Source organism: Dicentrarchus labrax, unplaced genomic scaffold (genome assembly GCF_905237075.1).
Source record: "Dicentrarchus labrax unplaced genomic scaffold, dlabrax2021, whole genome shotgun sequence".
Lineage (NCBI taxonomy): Eukaryota > Metazoa > Chordata > Actinopteri > Moronidae > Dicentrarchus > Dicentrarchus labrax.
In genome coordinates this window covers 13,392,884-13,416,961 of record NW_026136705.1, presented here as the reverse complement: position 1 = coordinate 13,416,961, position 24,078 = coordinate 13,392,884, and the positions used below count along the sequence as shown (strand labels likewise).

Genomic DNA, 24,078 nt, shown 5'->3' with positions numbered 1-24,078 from the left:
ATACTGCCAAGAAGTCAATAACTGCATTGCCACAGTGAAATAACGGCGTCTGCTCTTTTGTTACATGACAAGCCTCATTTTATTGTCTTCCATGGATGAAAACAGAAACTGCGTGTACAGAATGGTAGTCACATGCAATACAAAAATATGAATTTTTACAATAACATAAAAAAACATGTATTGGCCCATTCTAAAAAATTGTACAGCTTTTATACAGTATTTTATACATGAAAAAAATATAAATATATATACATCTGTAATAGCCATAGCAGTACCTATTCAAAAATGTTGTGATGTATTTTACATATAAAATGTTTATACAAATATTAGAAGAATCAGGTTCATTTGCTATACATTAAATAATGTATGTACATTACATACCATTGGATTTGCAACACAACATTTACTGCAGTCTTTCACGAAAACCAACCCTACGTATTCCAACACAGTACGCTCACTCAGTCACACGTGCACCCACACACAACACATAAATACAAGCACGCCAACTGAAGCCAGCAATCACAAACGGTATACACAAGCGCGCACAAGAGGTAATGTTTTAGGAAGATATAGGACACTTTTGCGCCAGGTTCCTGATTTATATTTTTTTTGCGCAGAGAATGAAATCACTCAACTTCTTGAAAGAAGGAACTTTGTAAATAACTCATATTCTTATAAGGTGCACTTTACACTTCAATGGATGGACATTATTATTAAAAAAAGTCTTTAATCATAAATAGCCAGCATTATTCTATTCCCATGTGGATTGTGAATGATGAAGGGAATATTTCACCTGTTTCTTTTCATTTCAACTGCCGTTTAGCATACAGAAGTCTTCATCAGTGCCCTGTTTTCAAATGCGTCTAATAAACAGTGAATTTACCAGGTTATACTTCAAAAAGACAACATACAAGTGAGCATATCACACTATCCAAGCTTCTTAGACCCTCCTGATGAAAAAAAAAAAAAGAGAAAACACTGCAAAATATGACTATTCAAAATCAAACTAAACAACAACAACAAAGAGTTCGTGATTATTTTTTTTCCTGTTGACAAAGTGCATATTGTGTGTAGACATGGGCTGGCAACCATCTCAGCCCATGCTATCACACAAACATTAAAAACTGAGAGAGAGGAGCACAGAGGCAGTTGGTTTGAGAACATCACTCAAGCAGCCTGTCAAACGTGTGTCAACCCCTCAGGGGGAAAAAAACATAGATAAATGAAGTGGTCCATTTGGTAGTAGGGTCCATTTTATGTCCAGCAGTGTGTGTTTCTTTGTGTGTGCGTGTGTTTCAGAGAGAAAAAGAGCCGTGTGGTCAGGGGCCCCCGGCGATAACAACCACATCACAGCAGCACAGAGAATAGGTGAGCAGGCCGAGGACAGGGCAGCCATCAGCAGGCACAGACCACAGCACACCAGTCAGTCTCAGCACAGACACCACAAGCCAGTTATTCACAAGCCTCAGAGTTCCCAACAACATTACAGAACAAAACCAAAAAGGAAGGCAAAGAGATATTAGACGAAAGGAGGGAAAGCGTGGAGGATGACCGCTGCGTCCCTCCCCGCCCGCCACACCTCATTCCACCGATCCTCTCTTCCCAACAAGAAAACGCAACGGGTTAGACATGGAAGATCAGTCTGTGGATTAGTGGAAGCAGCGTCTGTTTCAGGCAGAGGCAATGCTTTGATCAATCCTGTAAGAGTTAAGGATACAGGAGCATGCAAGGCAGACCCAGGCTTTGTTTTGCATTGCTTATATTTCAGAGTGACTGCTACAACCTAGATTAGAAAAGAGAAAAAGAAAAGAGAGTAGAGAGCAAAGGAAAACACAAACATTAGACGGTTAGTGAAAGTGTAACAGTTAAGAAAGCATAATTTGAAAAAGCAGCAAGATATTACATACATGTACATTAGTCAAAGGACATTCACTGCTTAAAAACAGGTCAGGCTGTGTGAGTTCAATCAAGAGATTATTTTAAGATTCATTGTATCATTTCTTGACCAAGCAGACTTCTTTAAGTCTTTATATTGTTTTCTTTTAAAGAAAACACACTTGCATCTCTCCCATCATCCAGCGAAACAAAACTGGCATGTAACTATATAGTGAAGCTGTTCACCTGGGTTTACATTCAAAATGAAGTTGTTTGTAAGCTCGGAGCAAACACAACAGAGACTGTGAAAAAGCAAATCATAAGAAGCAGGAAATAAGTGGAAAACACGGTGTGCAAGTAAAGTTGTAACAAAGACATGTAAATAAATGTGTAGATTGTGTGTGACAGCAGGAAGTGGAAAAGCTGGTCTTGGTAAAAAAGAAAAAAGAAGATGAAAGCCATTCTGGTGTAGAAATAAATAGGATGACCACATATCGGTGGTGATAACAACATGTGAGATACAGAACTAAAAAAACACAGGTTTTAAATGATTTTTCCCCCCTGGTCAGGTCCAAAAATTCTCCTTCTCTCCATTTTTAATTGGTTGTTTCACATTTTGTAGAGTTACTCTCAATTTAAGATAATATCTCACAAATTAGCCATTATTTATACCTAGAAGACAGTGAGTACAGTAGGGCTGTAACAAATAGTTTCAAGCTTCAGGCTTTAATGTTCGATCGCTGTGCCTGTCAGGACTCTAAAAACATCATGACCAGGTTGAGCCTCGCTACACACACGGCAGACAGGATGAAGGGTAGCTTCGCCTGCATTCACACAACATCTGGCAAAGTGGCTCCTTCTAGCAGGGTTGTGCAGAGGTGTGGCCGTGTTTATTTGTGCTATAGAACATAACCGCTGTGAAACAATCAGAAAATAATGCTTTATTTCTCAGACCCACTGCTCTGTTCTCTGTAACGCAGCTCCCTCACTTCATTCTCTCCACTGCTCTTGCTCTGCATGTGTCCAACTTTGAATCTTGTATTTACAAACAGCAACTGACAAATCCCCCCCCCCATTCTGTTTAATCCGATTCATCACTTATTCAAATTGAGGATTTAGTTTGAAGATTTTTTTAGGGTGGTCAGACAGTTTTGTTCAACCACAACAAAAGTTTTGAATGTAAAAAAAGACAACTGTTACACCCCTAGAGTACAGTGAGTTTGGCAAAATGACTGCTGTTTCACACATGCATGAGGACAGAAATTAATACAAATGCGAACCATATGTGTGTGGATCTGTCTGTGGAAGCCTTTACTTGTCCTGCCAGCCTTGTTTAAGAAACTGGACATGGCAACACACTATCTAATCACACTGTGCGACAGTCATTTTTTTCGGTGAAAAATGTGCCACAGTTGTCAAGAGTGATGTTGGACAATTAATACATTTAACTTTATAATTCACATTGGCGTATATAAACTACAAAGTTCATATTTCATTCGAGAGCAAGCCACAGCAGTGCTGAGAAGAGCTTTGCCTTGGTGCAGTGAGCGTATTTGGGTCATGTGCAATAATGAACAGAAATTATGAAATACTCCAAACTTATTTAACTCTTCTTATTCTTAAATTATACCAAACAAATATCCATTTATGGATATTATTTATAAATATGACTATGTATCCCCATCCCTAATCCCAAGGCTTTGTACCGCAAGGAACCATAAAATACAGAACATACACAATAAGAACTGAGGGATATTTTCTTTTTGTTTTCACATGTTCAGTGTCTTCACATTGTCCTTCATTTCTGGATACCTACTCTGCAGACTTCCAGAAATGTCCGGGGTGGGACAGCCTGCGGTTGAGTTTTGGCAGCTTCTCTAGCATGTCGGCCAGCTGGGTGAAGGTCGGCCTCTCTCTCAGGTCGTACGCCCAGCAGGCAGAGAGGATCTCCTGAGACGACAAACCACTTTGAGTCAATGCACCTGGCGAAGCACTGAGCCATGCGCTCACTGGACTGTGGACTATGAATGATCGATCTACAAAGTTTTGCAATCACTAAAGCACGGTTGATCATTTGCCACTCTTATACAAGTAGAATAAACACGTATTTTTCTGAATGACTGACACACTTCTGTGCTTCTGTTTCAACTCACAGTGACCTCCTTGCCAAGGCTGATCTCCGCCAAGACCTTCTTTATGCCCTCTCCGCTGCCCACCTGCCAGATGGTAGCTTCCACAGGCTGGTTGGTGATTGGCCAGTCTCTAGCTTGAAGCTCATACCAAATGGTCCTTTAAAAAGGGGGGAAAGCAAAAATATGGTTATACTGCTGAATGGTAAACTCTCCCGGTAAGGTCAGAAACAGGTGTGACAGTAGGTCTCAAGGGCTTACAGTAAGTTAACTAAGGTGTGTAAGTGTGCAGAACTTACCCAAAGGCGTACACATCTGCTGAGTTGGAAAAAGGAAGGCGGTCCTCATTGTTACCTGGGCTCATCCTGCGCACAATCTCTGGTGCGAGATAACAAATCCATCCGTGTGGAAGTTTTAGTTTGTTCTCACGCCTGGAAAAAAAAAAGATACACATTTTTACACACAATTAAAAAGGTGAGTGGAAAATTTGAGTGGAAAGATGCATTAACTAAATGCAATCTATCTCCAGCTCCTGTGTACAAAACAGCTATTCATGAAGCAACCCACAGAGGAAGTACAAAATTAGCAAACTGTGTGTTCAAAAATGTGCTTCAATAACAAGAGTTTTATTCAGATTTTACAATCAGGAGACTTCAGTCTTTGCACAAAATACTAGCTGATAAGGGAGATGCCTGCAGGACTGAAGCCGCTGTGGACCTCAGCAATTATTACAAATCACTGGACCTCCCCAGGTAATAGTAGTGCAGTGTTAACAGCACTTCAAGCTGAGGTTGTGTTTTCAAGGCCTCTTGAGTGGTGTTTCTTACCTCCCCTCCTGAACAACTCCAGAGATCCCAAACAGCCCGAAGTCTGTAATCACGACTTTATTGGTATCATGAAAAACGTTCTTTGACTTCAAGTCTTTGTGAACAATGCCTTTAGCGTGCAAATAGCCCATTCCCTGTACCGGAAGACAAACAGTGACAGTTCAGGAAGTGTTTTCATGTTGATTCAGACAAGGATGTGTGTACTGATTCATGCTCCTGTTTACATTTTTGACTATTTATAAGTGCACACTGAGGGTTTTGGTTGTGTGCATTTGTACAAGGGTTTACTCAAAATAGTGCTTTTCTTGTTCTTTCATTTGTTATGGACAATTCAAGTCCTTTTCAGTACCATTACAGTACCATGCGCATTAAGAATTGGACTGAACTGGCAACATGCTCTTGGAATATTAATTACACACCAAAGAGCTAAATTAAACATACATTTAAAAAATAATAATAAACTATCATATTTAATATTTATATTTCCTGTTTCTTATAATGAAAATATTTCTTGGCATGTTACTTCAGGGTTGGAGAAGGTCAATTTGCAGACATGAAATGTGGCTTCAACATCACTTATAAGTGCTGCAATCATAGTCTGGACATGCACCAATACAAGCTTTGAATAGATATAAAAGAAAACATTACCTTTACAATCTCCTGAGCAATTTGTCTGGTCTTGTTAATATCCAAAGTGTTTTTAGTGTCTCTAACAACTGAATACAGCGTCCTCCCTTTACAGAAACTGTGGGGAGAGAGAAGAAACGTTTCAACTGAAGATGAAAACGTATTCGGGTTAAAATCATTTCCAAGGTGTGTTTTTGAGGATCTTTCTGCTCTCACCTGGTGATGATTGCTAGGTGGGGTGGAGCCATGCAGGCCCCCATGAAGAGGACCACATTCTCGTGCCTGGTCTGTCTGTAGTTCATCACCTCTTTCTTGAAGAGCTTCAGATGGTCCTGATTGTTCCCATCAATCTCAAGAAGTCGGATAGCGACCTCGCCGTGCCACCGACCCTTATGCACTTTGCCCCAGCGGCCCTGAGTGAATAAAAAGCGACTTCAGCCTTTGTTCCTTTTTTCTGTATATTTTAAACATACTGTTAACGTCTAGGTTGGACTCCTCACCTTTCCTATGAGTTCTCCAAGGTCCAGCTGCTCAAACGGGATGTCCCACTCCTGCAGGTAGACGCTGGTCTGACTTGGCTTGCGCGTAATGGGGCCCTTCCACTGATTTCCCCGAGAGCTGGGCAGATCGTCCAGCTCATCGCACTCACCGTCCGAGCCCATGTTCATCCTAATGTCCTCCCCGTCATCTTCATCTTCCCCATCGTCCTCATTCTCTTCCTCGTCTTCATCATTCTCTTCCTCCCCTTCGGGGTCTTCGTCTTCAACCTCAATTTCCTCCTCCCCCTCCTGTAGGGTGATGGCTTTGTTATACCACTGTGCATAAAAACATTAAGTCTACCCAAATAAGGTTAAGTAAAAATAAAGGTTACCTTATAATGTGAAATTTGCTTACTTGTGGTCAGATGTTTCTATTCTTATACATTCATAAAATACGTTTCTATCTATATTATCTATATTGTGCTGTTGCTCTTCAATATATTATGTAAATGTGAGCCAGCAATGACTTAAACGTTTTCCTTTGTCTCCAGCTTTGTGTTTCTGTCTCAGTTGTAAAACAGTGATATTTTGAGGTCAGCTATACTTTCCTGATAAAATTAATATCATCACAGCCCCAGCCACATCACAGCCAAACAGGTCAACCTGGCTCCAATAAACAAATGTCACAGGAGCTATTGTTTTTTGGCTATCATCATATTACATTGCTCACTAAAAAAAGACCTGATGTATCTGGATTTATAGAATAGATCTATGGCCTTTAACCTGCTCCAAGTCCAACACAGTTAGAAAGAAATGAGTTTGACCCATGTCTCCCTGCTTTGACAGCTGATTTTCAAAACCCATTTTGGTGCCATAACAAACATCCATTCAGATGTGCTTCTTTTATTATGATCTGGGTCAACAACACCATTTTCAGCTTTGATTAAGGTTAACAGGCTGTTTTGCATCCTGTGTCACTAGTCCAGTGCTTCCCAAGGTTGTTTAAGCTAATTATTGCTCAGTGAGCTCGATAATGACATTTGAGTCTTTCAGTCCATTGACTCATTTTATTTCTTTTGACATCCCCGTGCTAGCTTGGGAGGACAACAACATCAGTCTTTTTTAAAAAAAAAAAAAAATCTAATCTGAACAACTTCATTATCTAGACTGGATACTAGAGCCCGACCATTATTGCTATGTAACGCAGAAAACAAAATGCTTGTCATAATATATTTGTGTCAATGCAAAGTTAATCCAGCAGAGTGTGCTGTGATTTACAATACTGTGGCAAGCAGCACAGGGTAAGAGAGAAGAAGCAGCTCTCGGTAATGTCTACTAGAATTGGTTGACAATGTATATGTTGAATTATTTAACATGTTAAATAATTCAACATATACATACTGGTGCACAATCCCCATGCAAAAGCTCTATTTTCATTAGAGTTTAAACATTCACTATTCACTCGGCTGCCATATCGGTAATCTGTGAATTTCCCCTTTTAAAACCAGCATCGGCCTCAAAGATACCATATTGGTCTGGCTCTAGTCTACCGCATACACAATATGGTGGAACATTACCTCTTCATCTTCATCTTCAGCCAGCTCAGCGTGTATGTCATCTGCTGATTGCTCTATCTCACTGCGGTGACACAGAGAATTGATATCAGAGGGGTAAAATAAAAACATAATAAAACCTTTGAGTCTTCACTTAAACTGAGTGAACTCGATTTTTCTAATATATATATATATATATGTCTTACACAGTGTCTTGGAGGACATCGGGGTGCAAATGAGCAGGGCTGGAAACATCTGTAGAGGGAAAAAAAAAGATGGTTTAGGAAGGAATGAGTGGAGCAAAAAAATCTAGACCTCTTGTATTTCCCCCCCTTGTCCTTTACACGGCCCACCACATACAGAACATGACTTCTCATGCAATTTCCCACTACCACCAGCAGATGGTGTCAAAAGGCTGTTAAGTGTCAACATGCAATCCTAGTGCTGGCACACAGTGAAAGATAGCTACAGTAACTGCCACAACCCTAAAAGCAAACATGCAGAGGAGATACAGAGAGCTTCGGGGAATGAACAATGATGGGAGAATAACAATGCAGCATGACACGTTGGAACCGTCAACTCACCGGGGAAGATAAACTGTTGTCTATGCTGAAAGTAACAGGCAGCTTTTGCAAAAAGAAAAGAGAGAGGGAAAGACCGACAAGCATGGCAGGGAGAGAGACCATTGGTTAGAAAAGCTTTGAATGAACAGATCATGTAAAAAGCACAGTAGTTCTTAAGTAGTGTTAATGTCAGATATGAGAGAGAAGCTATGAAAAGGTTGTCTGTGGCCTATACTATTAAAAACTGTGAACCTGGAAAAGTGATTCAGGGAAAACTAGAAAGTTGCAGTTTATATCCATGTCTTTTGAGTCATATAAAATATCTATCTAGACTTTGGAGGGATTTAATATAAGGTATTAAGTGGATTTTCGGGTGAAATGGAAGTTAACATGTATGATTCCAGTAAATCGTTTCCAGAAACACTGTCTTTGTTTGGAGATGAATTTTTACAGAGGAGTAGAGAGGACTGATATAGAGGTTTGTCACATGCTACAATGACAATCACTTGAAGGTCCATATCAGCGAAATCAACGAGCTTGTGTTGGACTACAATGCATCAAGTATGGAAGTTGCAACATAGAGGCTACAAAGATAACTCTTAATTTGGATGGTCCGCCTACAAATAGTTTAGAGACTATTTGTAACATTTGGTGATGATTTGCAGATTATCTATAGAGTATATGTAACAATTGATGAACATACTCTAACCAGGAGGTTTTTTGTGCCTAAACCAACCAAACCTTTAATTGAAATGTTACAAATACTGATACTAAACTACCTGTACTGTGAACTAACGTGGATGCACACACACCCTCAACCCGGCAGCATAGAAGATCTATACAATCACCCCCAAGATTAGTATCATCAATTCATGTTAAATATGGCCACAATCACCCCTTCTGTTCCTGAGTTATGGCGTTTAATAATGGCCAGAAAAGTTATTTTGCAGAATATTATGTTGTCACAGTGAAATTGACTGTTGAACCTTTTGGATATAAAATTTCATCACTTTATAATTTTATCATATCAGACATTTGTGTGAAATTCTTGTAGCCAAAAAATAGTTTTGTGGGGTCACAGTGATCTGACCGTTGACCATCAAATTCTAATAAGTTCATTCTTGAGTACAAGTGGGCGTTTGTGCCAAACTTGAGGACATTTTCTCAAGGCGTTCCTGAGATACTGCGTTCATGAGAATGGGACGGACGGCTGAGTACAACGCTAGCTTGCACATTTCAGAATGTGCACTATGTGCGTCTCTACTGAATTTGTCAGGCTACATTAGCTGAGTATCTGTACTGTACTTTCCAGATATGTTTCTAAATCCAGGCAAATGTGAGGGAGATACCTGGGAAGTTGAAGCGGTTGTCCCGATGGCCTTTGGGCGAGGGGTTGGGTGGTGGAGTAGCGCTGGGGGGGTTGCTCTGCTGGAAGGGTGCTGGGGAGGAAGGTGTGGACGAGGTGGTGGAGGACGGATTGCTGCTGGAGTCCAGCTGGTTCAGCACTGGAGGATGATCCTGGTGGGGTAGGGATGGATGCAAACGTCAGTAATCAGAGCTGATAGATATCATTATATTATATTGTAATTAAGATGACTTCTACATCTGCATTTTAGCAGAAATAAGGAGTGCTTGATGGCATAAAATGAAGAGGAAGATCACCGATCTTTACAATGTTTTGAAAGGGCAGATGGTGTAAAGACTGAAAAGCGGATGGCAGAATCACTTGCAGAATGACTCCCTTCTCTCCAAAACAAACATGTAGAACGGAATCAGAGAAAGGTCGTCTATGTAACAGGAACCAATTGGGATTATGACGAATGTGGTCTTCATTTTTATATATGCAAACACTATATACAATAAGTGCCAGAGACAAAACTGTCGTCTTGCATTTTAGTGGCACTCTACACCATGGCTTTATTGATTTACATAGTTTATATCAGGGTGCATCGTTTGTAATTATCAGTACTGTTTTAAAGTGCTACATAAAGTGATACTGTGCGTTGTAAAGCTGAACTCCTAAGCCATTTTTACCTTTTTTGTAATGGCCTTTGGTAGTGTGCCAAACTGCGGTGCTTCTGCCGGTCGGTCTACAGGGTTATTTATATCAGATGGAACAGACTCAGTCCTCCGAATTTTGGCGACTAGAAGAGAAATTAGAAATGTCACATTTCACACCAAACAGTGCGTCCATCAACTGCAGACTTAGGATTAAAACAAAGCTTACTTGGTAGAAAGGAGATTCTACAGGATGGGGCTTCCTTTGTGCATTTGTTGTGGCACTTTAACCTGCACAGAAAGTAGGGATGATATGAGAGACCCAGTAGCAATCAATATATGTGCAGCTCCATGCACTACACATGCCCAGGGTTCAATCTGGTCTGTCCTGCAATTTCTTGTTCTGTGTATTAACGTGGTACTGTTCTACTGTCTCAGTCAATGAAAAAGTACTTTCAGTTGAGAGACAAAAATAGAAAGTGCTCAACTCACCGACAGTGTTTGCACTTAACCCCAAACATCATGTTCTTCTGGCACACCTGACATGTCTGGGACAGCCAGGACTTGGTTGAAAACCTACAGAGACACAAGAAATGCTCTTAAACCTACAGTATAACATTACTGCTGGTTATTATTATTAATTTGTTATTTCATTTATAACTTTATTCTGCTTTATTAAGACATAAGCTTAGTACAGAACATATTGCAAAGTTGTAAAAGTATGATATACCTGTGTGTGACTGCTAGGCCTATGTCCCTCCTCACTGCTTGTGGGGAGCTGCGATGCACTGCTACGTTATCTAGTCAGGGAAAAAGAGATGGAATGACGTAAAGAAGGGGAGAAAGACCAAGGAGGAGGATTGGTTTATGTCGAGAAAGAAGTGATGGTGAAGTAACCCAAGTGGTTAGTCTCATAAAAAGCTTTTAACAATTTAGATTCTGGCATTAGAATAGGGTCAAACCACACACCCTATTTCTGACAGGACACATTGGATAAACATTCCAATCTAAAAACAGACTGTTTTTGACATGTATATTCACCAAATCAGCAAAATAAAAATGTATACACATGAATGACTTACTTTTAATGGTGCTGTGCTCCTCTAGGAGGGTGGGCGTGCCAGGCAGGGTGTAAGATGATGTAGTGGGAGCCGGGGTGACTCCGGGGGTCCGTGCAGACATGACGGGATAGCGAGAAGGCGAGTCCTCACATCCATTCCCATTGACTTGCATATTCAGGAGTAACTTATTCTTTTTAACACACCTGGAGAACGGAGAAGCACAAAGAAAAAACAATAAATACAACATTGGAGTCTCAGGAGGTCCAGGCATAAACTAGACATAAAGTAGACTGGATACCAGCTCTGCAGCATCGCTTGTACACCATACTGTTATGTAAGGGCTAAAGAGAGGCACGTTGGAGTACGTAAATAGCATTGGCAGGGGATAGCCAGGGTGACATCCTTAACACCCAGACTGAAGTCACAAGGACCGACGCACCAAGTTCTGTGGTCCACACACACATGCATGCAGGTACGCACGTGTGCAATCATAGTAAGAAAAAAAATGTGTTTAATTTTATCTGTTCAATCAGCTATCAGAGTTGTGACCTGTTTTCATTGCTGTTGAAAACAGCAGGTGCTGTTGTACAAAGCCAGGATAAACTAGCAGGATCATCTGGTTGTGCGTTAGATTCATTGGTTCTATGTCAGCCATATTTACTTCTGCCTTTGCCAGTTTTTTTTTTTTAAGCTTTCCATAAACAGACAGGATATTATGGATAAACATGTGGCTTGTTTGTGTATGTGCATCCAATCACAATAGAGGGAGAGAGAGGGAAATGAGGGAGAGGGAGAGAGATTGTGTGTGTGTGTGTGTGTGTGTGTGTGTGTGTGTGTGTGTGTGTCTTGCCACCTCTGAGCATTAGTCCTAGGAAATACTTCCTGTTTTGACATGAGTCATAATCTCTGGGAATCTGTGCGGGGATTAGCTCCACTCACACAGTCAGAGCAAAGGAGCAACAGGATGTGAAGGGATGTGAAAGAGGGAGAGAGAATACAAATGTGAGTGTATCGAAGGAAAGCTCTGCTTCAGTCTGGACACAGCATCCAACTGAGGTGAGAACTTAGAGGAAAACCGCACCAGCAACTGTTGTCATCAGTAGGTGAAACAGGAGGCAGCAACAGTAACCCAATTACTGTAATACAACCATGATCATGCATGTACAATAGCACCCACTAGTGCCATTTGTTTATTTTTCAGAAAAACCTGGTCCCTTTATTTCTACAATGTGTGTGGAAATTAAATTGTCCAATTTTACATTGCTCAAAGACGGTTTTTCCTTGTATATATGAACACCTCTGAGCCTTGTAGCAAATACAATGTGTCATGTATATAGTTCTGGCTAATATAGTGTATGAAGTTGTCTTACCAAATCGAGAAAGGTTTCTCAAAATACTGATTTATCTCAAGATACTTTTTTTTAGATATTGATTTAAGAAAGTTTCTGATTATAAAGACTGATTTTTTTTTATATACATACAGTAAGTCATTTCTTATTAAAATAGCCATCAATTCATTTTCTGTGGATCTATTAATCCCTTATTAATAAAAACTAATCAATTTAGGAAATCAACAGCAGAATGATTTTACACAAACATACTTATCTGAATGAGAACATATGAGAATAAATCATATCACAAGTATTTAATAGTAATAGTAGAATTGCAGTAGAATCTGAACAAAAAGTCTGCTAAAATGTAATGAGGTTTACATGTTCATGGATTGGAGTTATCATATCCGTCATTAGTAAAAGAGGGAATCAAGGTGTAACAGCAACTGAGACCGCAAAATATAGCTGTAATAATGCCTGCATAATAAAACAAATGCTAGCTAACTAAAAGATACTGTAGCTCTTCTCTCACGTTCCCACCTTCCCTCACAACTCCTCCATGCTTGTAAACCTGTGCAAACGAAGCGGACAGTGGAAATTACAATTACAATGCCACCTGAGGATTCCCATTCACGTCTAATCTGACCTACTGATGAAAAGCTCTTGACAAGGTGAGTTCTCGAACACTATGTTGGTCCACACCGCTTTGTGAGCACCTACTTGTTCGTGGGTGGGTCCTCGATGCGGTTGCCCAGCTGGGACTCGTGGCTTTTGCTGCGCGTCAGGGTGATGTTGGGAAGCAGATGCAGCACTTTCCGGGACGGAGGAGGAGGGGTGCAGGGGGGCTTCAGTCGGTGACGCCTCTTTGACGGCGGAGTTATGGGTGGGGTGGAAGTGTGTCCGTGGAGCCGAGCTGCGTGAGCTAAGGACATGGGAAATGGGTCTGTAAGAGGGCTTTCGCTGTGGACATATGATGCCAGTGCCTCGGGCGTTGGCACCGCTGACACCGAGCCTGAGCGGGGATGAGGGAAGGTAGCGCAGGGGGTGGATGGGGTGGAATGGATGGTGGATGGGCGTGCGAGAGGCGAGGGACTGTGAGGGCGAAGTGGAGTGCCCAGGTTGGTTAGCTGGTCTGCAGTCAGTAGAGAGCCGCTGTCTCTCCTTGTGGGCTCAGACAGCCACGGACTGCCGTCTTCCCTCAGTTCACCTCCTGGAGAGCAGAAAAACACCACCAGTACAAAGACCAAGGATGATACACTTTGATGTTTTTGATCATGGAGGCAGCCATAGAGTAAATACATACCTGATTCAGTGGCACTCTTCAGACAGGAGAGGGCAGCACTGAGCCTGGCACATTCTTCTGAACTGGACCCTAGTCTTCGCATTGTATCCCTCACCTGAGCACCTGTCATCTGCAGTAAGGCATCCAGGGACAGCTTCGCTTCCACTGCCTGCGGAGCGGAAAAACCGAGAAAAACAGAGGGTGAGCACTCAGCAACTATACAAGAATGAGCAAAAACCAAAAGCAATATGCATGATGTATCAGTGGGAAGCTCCACAAGAAGAAAGACAATAAGTATACCATTAAGAGGAAATCAATTATAAGTAATCAGGCTGATGGTGATCATTATGTGTCACAGGAGAAAGCAGACATTCTGCTTGAAGTTGTTTATATAATATCAATAAAAAAACCTTCTGTTGTAAGTCTTACTACACTGCAGTGGTCCCAGTATCATGGCCTATAGTAGGTTAAATCTCAGCATTAAAAGGGCAGAATGGTAGGGGATACTAAATAGGTCACACAACCTCTAACTTGTACTGTTCCTGGAAATCAGCGTAATCCTGTTTGTTTGTGGCATTTCACATACCACTTCTTCCATTTATTAGCTTAAAGCTATAATCTGGTACGACGCATCAAATGGTGACGTTTATGTTTTAAACTGCACATGGACCCTTTTAAATAAAATAAATAAATAGAATATCTGGGAGATAAGTGCAGATTACAGGCCTGGTTTTATGCCTGTAACAATAGATAGTAGTAAAAACTTTAGATGGGCCCCAAAATCTGCAGCGGTCAATGTCACCGTGTTCAAGTTCAAAACCAAGCAGGGACAAGTTTTGGTCAAGTCTGAGTCAATGCAGAGACTTTTTAAGATCAAGTGTGATTACGTGTCTATTCAATACTTTTATAGTACTGTTGGTGAGTCAGATTCACTTCCTGAATAACACATCTATGCCATAGATTAAGTAAAGTGCAGTCTTTGACAGCACCTAACAGGAAGAAAATAGACGTGTTGTGTGTATCCACTCTGCATAACATAACACTGTGCAAGCAGAGGTTTCCATTAGTAGGGCAAAACTGGCTAGGACTGGTAGGCACATTTACATGGCTGCTAGGACTGAATATAGTGCAACCTGGTATGATTTGCAATTATACTGGAGGATATGTTTGTATGTTTGTGTAAAATATATACACATTGAAAAAAAAAAAAAACTAAATGACAAAACGTTTTCCAAAAAGTTACAGGTCAACCTTATGTGACAACCTGCAACCTACTACGTGTAACCAACAACTTATAATAGACATTATAATGTGAATCAGCTATTTTATCACACAATGAAAAGACACAGAGAGAGAAAGCAACAGAGTACTGGGTGTTTTTAAACTAGCAAACAGTAAAACAGTACTCAAACCAACAATAAGATTAGATTAATAAAACAAGCGATGGCCCTAGTTATCTACAAATATATTAACAACAGATTCATGGTGGGAAACTACATTTATAACAACTTGAAAAACACATATCACAATGTGATTGTACCTCTGAGCAGCAAGTTAAACATCTGTACTTGAAAAATTGTACCATTTAGTTAAATAGTAGTTTGAACATCAAGCAAGGACCTTTACTGAAGCACGTCGTACATGTAAGAACAATTATCAGAATTGTTGAATAGAATAGAAGAGCTTATGGCAAGATTGTGAACAGAAAGTGAAGCTCTACAGAGACAGAACTATGAGCCTGAGGTATTTGCTGCACAACACGACAGCACAATCAGTTCACAGACCACAGAAGGAAATACGGAGATAGTCCAGTGAGTTTAGGATGTTTTTTTGACATGGGAAGTACGCAGTCGCTTATCACTCAGGTTAAACCCTTGCTCTGAGAGGGCAAACACTGATCAGAAAACTAGGGCACCCTCCCACACTCATGTGTACACTGTAAGCAAAAGGAAGCGCACGCACACACAGACGCACAGACACACAAGGGTGAGTGATGTGATATTCAGAAGTGGCTGTGGGCCCTCCGCTCCCCTCCCACCTACTCACTCATAATAACATTACAATTTTAGCACCATGAACAGCCTAGCTTGCATACATGATTACTGTTGCTGTGGCCGCCTTGAGACAGTATTCCTGGTCAGACTTGTTGTGTATCTGTACAAAGCAATTAACGTCACGTCGATGTTGTTTAATCTACATGATAAGTAAAGTGGGTTCCAGTAAATATTACTAGTAGTTGGCGTTTTAGAATTCTCAGAATATAATACTCAAACCAATCACAACTGAACACGCCTCTAAATGTTATCATACAAACAGATATGTGCTCTGACAAAATACACATTTAAAGCCTATTTTGGTGAAGTTTTACAATTTAGGGAAGTTTCATGTTGGCCTGGCTCAAGATTCTTTGGCAACCTTTTCCTTGTAGTGAGCCCCGGGTTAATCAAGATAAGGCTACTTAGTAGAGCCACAGATAAAATTAATTAGTTCACAGAGAGACACACATGATCATTTAAGAAGCTTGCCAACACGGCATCCACTTGCTTGTATAACATTATGCAACACCTCGCTGTCAGTTGCAGCATAGGAGAAGAGAGATTTGAGTCCAGGTTAGAAAAAATAAATACTGAATACAATCATTGTAATGTTTTTCTGACCATCCATTGCATAATCCAGGCCTCATAGTGTAAAGTGAGGGGATGCATTGTAGAAATCTCAGTCTTATAATGTTTGATCTAAATGGGTCATCATTATGCTAAGACGGCTCTACATGTTTTGGGAAATCCCCGTTGGTACACAAGGCATACAAATGAGCACTTTTACTATACTGTCAAAAACTCTTATTTTCTAGCACAAAGCTAAAATTCTTTGAAGGGAACATGGTGTGGTTTAAACTGAAAAGCAAACAGAAAGCTGAGCATGACAGATATGACGAAACTGTAAACACAAGACAAATAATCAGATCTGGAACGAGGCAGTGACATAAAACACAAAGCATGCCCAAAGCTGCGACATATTAAAGAATAACAAGTGCAGCAACATGACAAGACAAACAGACAAGAACATTAAAAACATACAGTGTCTGAGAGGGATTGAACAGTTTACAGAAGCACAGGAAGGGGACCCAGTGGAAGGAGAGGAAATTACAAGAAAATGTGACAAACAAATGATGTGGTGGAATGACGACTGCACCGAACCTGCAAAATAAGGAAAGGAACTGATGCATTTTTGTCAGGTGTGCATAAGCAGCTAGTTGCTGGGTGCTGGTGTAAGTCACTAAACAGCACCATAACTGCTAACACTGTAGCTTCCTTATGCAAAGGCATATGTGTAACTTTCAGTGTGGATCTCAACCCAGATGTAATAATAATGTAATAATTAAGATAAATAAAAACCACAGCGATAAGAGAACTGCACACAGCAATGGGAGTTTCCCCGTGATCAAAAGTGACCTCTTTTCAGCAGCAGATAGTGGGGAATGTTTTTAATATATTTAAACAGTTGTTTTGATGAAGGATTGTTTCTGAAGGAAATGTCTCTGTCAGGGCCCCTGCTCCTCCACAAAGAGGCCAGAGGTCAGATTAACTGGTGGGGAGTCTGTGTTCCTGCTCAGGGACCAACACAAGTTGAATATATTACTTAACGCAGGCTCAATAAACTGAGCTGACAATCACTGGTTCCTCTCCAACCAATCTGATGCAACGATTGACAGGAGATGATGTTGCATTTATTACTTGCTTGCATGTTTTGCTTGATATGTACCTTAGCCAATCCAAGTTATAAGTTAAAAAACATGATAGACTATACTATATCGTAACCAGATTTTTAAAACTCCCAAAAATCCATATCAGTGTCGGTCTCAAAAATACAGTATGGTCGGTCTACAGGAGCACTATTATGCCAATGATTAAAGAACCGTACAGTGCAAGAGTTATATCTGGTAAACTTGTGTGCTAGACTAACAAGCTTCAAATTGCTCTCTAATAAAGATTTCCATCTAAATACTACAACAGAGGAAGTCCTACAGTTGGTTCTCATCTGTACAAAAGATTATTTTTGTTATGTGGAAAATATTGGCTGAGCATTGAATTTGGAATCTGCAGCTAGGGTCAGAGGAAAAATGAAATTAATTAGAGAATTAAACACTTTTACAAAACTAAAAGCAAAATTAATCCAAGTACAGACCCTTCTTATGTTAGACTGGCTTGTTGACAAACTTTTATTATGGAGAAATTCTTCACACACTTGTATAAAAAAACCACCCCAGTCTCACTCACATGGCACAAAGATATAAATGGCAGTAGGCTGGGAACTAGATTTTTAGGCGACCACGAGGAGTTTATCTAAAGAAGGATGAGTTAATCTTGTCTGAGTGATAGCGAGCAGTCACTTTCCTACTATGGAAAAAGCTTTTTCAAAATTAATCAGGTCAAGTTCAGATTTGTTGCCACTGTTTGCAGCTTATATCTCGATGATCGTAAAAAGCTTCTCTTCCCGAAAGACATTTTGATGGTCACTGGTCAAGTATTCCTCATGCACATGTGAGCTGTGACTGAGTACACACACTGAATCTACATTAATGTGATGATCACACAGGCCAGAGAGTGAGAGAGAGAGGGAGAGAGACAAACGACGTGACCCACCTCAATGAGCTCCGGTCGCAGGTTGATGGTGCGTAGCCAGTCTCGTAAGTGCGGGTAGCTGTCCAGGGCCTCGGGCCTTTCTGTCTCTGGCACTTTCTGCTTGCACTGCAGCTGCTTACAGATGTATTTCATCAGCTTCACCTGCAGGGAGCAATAGAGCACACAGCACAGATGGGAGGGGCAGGTTAGAGGGGAGACTCACAGTGTGCTAGGAGCAGACTCGCAGCTAAAGGCAGGCCTTGGCTGAGGAGGATATCTGTCACACCTCTCTGTTGGCAGTATGTGTGTTTTATTGTTCCTGCAACGTCACACAAAGTGATTCTTTGGAGTAATAACACAATTGCTACTGACCACTGTTGCTTCTGCAAAAGTGACCTTAGATAGGGAAAAGCGCGTCGAACATTCATCACCTCAGCTGAGACAAACTACTAAATCTTTTTCCATCAATACAATAAAGGTTAACCTGACGCACAAATTACTTCATACTCACACCGCTTTTTCCATTTTGAACTCAATGTACCTGCAGTAATGATTCCAGTGTTTGTTTAACCCAATTTCCCAGTGCCCCCAGCACACAAGACGGTTAATTAGATATAAACAGCTATTATCATACAGAGGAACAATGAGCTGGTCATCTAATGAGAGCATCTGTGGTGCTGGCACAGCAAACAAGTGTATTTGGAACAAGGAAGCAGCTTAGTGACATAATGACGGAAGAAAGTGCCATATGACCAGTCGATTTTCCAGTTAGTTTCAGAGCTACTGTACTCTCTTTTCATCACCAGCTCTCGGACAGCACGGTACAGAATTGCACCTTTTCTCACGATCAACCATAATAGCGACGACAAATTACAAATTACCTAAAAAATATGACACAATTCCTGTGCGAGCCAATAAAAAAAGTTCCAGATTGTAGCTGTAGATGGTTGAGAAGTGTCTACAACTGTAAGTTCCTTCCACTCTGTGTCTCCTCATCCCCACCAATAACTCCACATTGAAGCAGGGGAGTGAATGGAGAAGAGAGAAGAAGAAAAGCTCGCCTGCCGAGACCGCCCTTACAACATTGTTCAGGCAGGGTAGTAGCTTACTGACGCACAGTAACCCCCCCCTCAGGTCTTTCTCTTGATGCTTGCATCTGTTAATCAGCACATTAATGACTAAAGCCCTGGTGAAGACCTTTTCTGTAGTGTCTCGTGACGTGGGGCGCATCAGTTAACATTACCAGAACATCACTAACCCTCAAAAGCCAGACCTGTCACCGTCTCAAAACACTTAAATAATCAACGACATATAAAGCTGTGAGACTTTACCTCAACCGTTCCAAGCCAATGTCAAGTGCAGTGGTCCTGTGAGTAAGTATTACGATGAACATCGTGGTATTAGTTTGCAGCGGCCTGCGTTGTGCAGCTCGGCACGGCCGTATAGTGTGTCTCCTTATCTCGCGGTCTATCTGTAAGAGTCCATTACAGCAGGCAGCACCTTCAGATGAGCCGTGCAACACCAGCTAGCTCTCGACCCACCGCACTTCTCGAATGCCTGAGCCAACAATGAGGAGCGCGCGTCTTTTCTCTGCTCATTCAACTTTCTCCCTGACACATCCACTCACCAACCAGACAGAAAAAAAAAACTCAATACAACCACGATACTTTCAGAAAGTGTGGCCTTGGGATGTAAAAAGCCTGCTTCGTGGCAGCTAACAAAAGCATCTCCACTGTGGGCCAGAGAGATGAAAGAGGACAGAGAAAGAGGATGGAATGGAGGTAAATGCTCTCTGTGTCGACTCTGACTGCAGCTTTTTACTCATCAATTATCAGTTGCACTGAGAGCATTATAAAATAATAATACTGCATGCATTATTGAACACAAACTAATAAAACGTGATGTTTTCAAAACTTACAAGTAAGGACTGTATCATAAAAGCTATTTGGTCCAGAGGAAAATGAATGCAAAAATAAAACCTACATGCCTATATTTAAACATTTAGGCCTTAATGTCAATGCCAAATATCTTCCCAAAAAGCACAAAAAAACCCCACTTGCTTATAAAAAAATCAAACATCTAAGTGGGGTAATGTGGTGTCCTAAATATCTTTAGAGTTTGAACCTGCATGCATTTGACCTTAGAGCCCAGTGAGTAAGAGCAGCTCCTTCTATGGGTGGAAGAGAGAGATAGGCAGCTGGCTTTGTCCTGGCAGACAGGCATGTATACCAAGTAGATGGGAGACTGAACAACATGGAGCTGTGATAAATTTCCTACCCGATTCATTACAAAAGCAAAATACAGGATGACAAAGCCTCACAGATTATTCACTGTACCCTCATCAAGTGTCTGAATTCAGTGTTTCTGGAGATCTGGATTAGCACTGCCAGCAGTAAGAGGTCTTTACTCGATGTGGCTAACGAGCTAGCCTCCTGCTTTACCTCCCTATACACTAGTGCAGTGCTGTGACGTCAGGTTACCTAGCAACCCCTCTTCTGAGTCGTCAGCAACATTTCAGTGGGATTTTCCCCATACATGTGAAACACAGAGCTCAGGCACAATACAACTCAACATACTAATGTCATCGTGTGTCTCCACAGGACAATGACTGTAGTGGCAACAAAACATGACCAACATCTTTATCTCCAGTCACACGCAGAGCGTTCACTTCACCTATTATCATCCTAAGTAAATAAGGTGGATAGGATTACACAAGCACACAAGTCCCCAAATCCCTCATTGATATCGGTAATGTGTGTATTTGTGTTGGGAGCACAGTCAGGCACATCAACAAACCAAAAGATAATGACAGGCCCCCTCGCATATTATTTTTGGTGCAGAGTGGAGAAGGCAGCATTCGACGTGTGGCCTGGAGGTGGGAGGAGGACAAATGGCGTCAGAGCCCACCTGTCAGCAGAGCTAAACAACACCATGGCAACAGCCTAATGCTGTGAGGAGATGAGTGACAGCCAGTGTGTCAGCCACCAGAGAGGGGAGACGAGTCCCAGCAGCGGCCTGCCTGACACAGCAGACTCGGGGAGCAGATCCCACTGCTCCAATTGTTTTCTCAAGGCTCTTGCTGACACAGCCACTTTGGTGCACCTGCCAAGGATAGCATGACCTATGTGAGAATCGAGCAACAACGCTCTATCCCAGAAAATGATATTTGCACAGGAAGGTCAGTTTCTCCCGGACTAAAAATGCACACATTTCTTATTGTCACAAGAACGGGAACAGCGAATAAGACCACTGAAGCATTCCTAATGCTTGTGTCATATCAGCTATTGCACATTAAAAAAAGCTAGTAACTCTGAGATAGGAGAAAACCACATCAGTATTATCACTATTAGCAACAAAGAGACACAAGAGCAGGGATCCTTTAGTTGTTTTAGTTGCCTGTAGTCTCCTCTGCCTTTACATGCGGCAGCTCCAGTCAGTGTCAAAATAGAATGTGACAGTAGCCACAGTGGCACTGGAGCACGAAGATAATGCAAATTTAAGGCTAATTTTAATATTCACTTTCAAGGACACATTCTATACAGGTTCATGAAAGTAAACCATGGTGAGTGCACCGATCTTTCGCAGCTGATGCACAGTTTTATCTTTAAAAAAAAAAAAAAAAAGAAAATGTCAAAAAACAAAAACAAAACAATATAGCCAGGTTATGCAGAGGCCAGGTCACATGGATTTTTGCGGTAGGCTGAACGTACATGGTTAACAGTCCCAGACAATGGCCTGCTGCCCCTCCTCCATCATTGTTACCACCAGTACAAGTTGACCCCTACACTGGGCTGGGGGGTGGGGGATAGAGGAGGTGACAGAGTGGCCTCCAACTCTCTGTAGTAAGACCGTGCAAGTTTAGTCTATGTCCCTGCCTGCAACACAATCACACACACACACACACACACACACACACACACACACACACACAATCAATCAAACACACACACACACACACACACACACACACACACACACTAGTTTAGGCTTACACTGTGACATCTGACAGAAGGACATCTGGTCAGTGGGCCTCAACATGTACAAGAGTACGACTTTTAAATGGAACTGCTGATAAGAGTGGACAATAGTGGAGTAAATAAAAAGTTCAAAATTAAGGATGTACTTTAGGATGTACAATAATTCAAGTATGTTGCTAAGACATATAGTAACAATATACCATTTATAAAAAGGCAAACCATGCTAACCTCTTCATAATTTGGAGCCGGGGCAAGCAAATCCCCCCCCGCCCCCCCTTTTCCACAAAAGAAGCCCAGCAGACCTCAAAATTACAGGATGCAATGCAACTCATCCTGAGTCAGTTTAAGAATAGATGAAGGCCTGCCTACACTGTTCATCCTGATTTCCACATCATGCAGTCCATTCTTATCGACTACAAAAAAAAAAAAAAGGAAACAGAGACAGGATCGGCATTGCTACAGTCACTACAGTTGTGTTTCCTTTATACCCTCATGTGAGCAACAATCTCCATTGTCTTCTTCTAGGCCTCCAACAGACACACACACACGCAGCGGTTGTCATGTCATAAGAAGCAGCCCAGCGGATTGGCTTTTGATTCTCCCCTCCCCTTTCCTCCCTGCTCTCCCCTCTTGCACAGGCTCTTTGCGCGTCATTTGATTTTCTTATTTAACAACCAACCCTGAAAATGCGTAGGAAGAAAGATGTCTAAATATAGATGCAGCCACAACAGCTCGCACCACGAGCGCACAGCAAACTCTCTCCAACACCATGAGGAGACAAAACAGAGTGACGCTTTGCTGTTTGCTGATCATTACTGAGAGCAGTGATTAAAAAAAGATGAGACGCTAAATTGCTTTTATAGAAAAGGTTCACACCAATGAATAAATATCTGGCAGCATTTGACACTGGTTTTAAGGTTATGTAAAGCACAGCACATAAGCAAAAACCTTGAGTTCTACTGTTACTCATGTCCATGTTTCCAAGTGTCTGGGTCATGAAGACTGGTGATGATTTGGGCCTGGCTTGAAAACAAACAAGCTGCTAAGGCAGTGCAGGGAGGATATGATAAAGCAAAAGTCAGGAGTACATAAAGAGCTACAGTAGAAGTAACACGGAGGCAGCATGAGAGGCAGAGACCAGGCTGAGTGGGATTAACATGTGAAAAGTGAAGTACCAGTTAGCACTCCATTTGAGAGGCCAGTATCATTATCCTCTCACTGGCAAGGCAGAAAAAACACACAGTTCAAGTGGAATAATAAAGCTCTCTCAATGAGAGTATAAAGTGAGTTTGAGCCTCTCTTGATGGCACTCCAGTGCAATATGGGAGCGATACCAGTTTCCACCACGGGTGTGACAGCTACTTTGACCTGGCGAAGTTCGCTCAAATTCATCACATGAATTCAAGATATAATATTTTTCCACAAATTGTCTATATCACTAGACCAATGTTGAATATGCTGTTGAGTTGTGTACCAATATCACTCCCAGATGTTTCCAACAATGTTCAAACCCAGAGAATTTCGTAATTTTATTCAGGTAATGTTTCACCAGTCAATGGCGTCATATCCCCTTTGCACATGCATTTGGTTGTCTGCCAGAAGCTGTCACACATTTAAATTTGAGCCATTTTTTAGGGCACATTTTTACAATACACTTTTATATTACTATGTATTTTTACCAGATAAAGGAATTTAGTCATCCGACGTCTGGATCTTAAGTTATCAGAGAAACAAGCTGAGCTAACGTCAGCAGT

The 24,078-nt window shown here is 41.3% G+C and overlaps 1 protein-coding gene across 3 annotated transcripts in view; it reads right to left on the bottom strand.

Moving 5' to 3' along the window:
• Positions 1-55: 55 nt before the first annotated feature.
• ksr1a (kinase suppressor of ras 1a) overlaps positions 56-24,078 on the bottom strand; it is a 28,612-nt gene continuing 4,589 nt past the window's right edge. Inside the window, exons 2-21 of one of the 3 annotated variants that reach the window (XM_051401696.1) lie at positions 18,369-18,509; positions 13,747-13,894; positions 13,164-13,653; positions 11,134-11,315; positions 10,782-10,851; positions 10,544-10,627; positions 10,281-10,342; positions 10,088-10,197; positions 9,403-9,571; positions 8,075-8,116; positions 7,697-7,745; positions 7,515-7,575; positions 5,959-6,246; positions 5,675-5,871; positions 5,480-5,576; positions 4,832-4,965; positions 4,304-4,435; positions 4,029-4,164; positions 3,692-3,825; positions 56-2,790 (exon numbers count right to left, since the gene is read on the bottom strand). In XM_051401696.1, the coding sequence (XP_051257656.1) occupies positions 2,775-2,790; positions 3,692-3,825; positions 4,029-4,164; positions 4,304-4,435; positions 4,832-4,965; positions 5,480-5,576; positions 5,675-5,871; positions 5,959-6,246; positions 7,515-7,575; positions 7,697-7,745; positions 8,075-8,116; positions 9,403-9,571; positions 10,088-10,197; positions 10,281-10,342; positions 10,544-10,627; positions 10,782-10,851; positions 11,134-11,315; positions 13,164-13,653; positions 13,747-13,894; positions 18,369-18,509 (2,742 nt within the window). In that variant the 3' untranslated portion in view covers positions 56-2,774. The remainder of the gene's footprint in view (positions 2,791-3,691; positions 3,826-4,028; positions 4,165-4,303; positions 4,436-4,831; positions 4,966-5,479; positions 5,577-5,674; positions 5,872-5,958; positions 6,247-7,514; positions 7,576-7,696; positions 7,746-8,074; positions 8,117-9,402; positions 9,572-10,087; positions 10,198-10,280; positions 10,343-10,543; positions 10,628-10,781; positions 10,852-11,133; positions 11,316-13,163; positions 13,654-13,746; positions 13,895-18,368; positions 18,510-24,078) is intronic. The other 2 variants (XM_051401697.1, XM_051401698.1) reach the window with 2 other exon arrangements.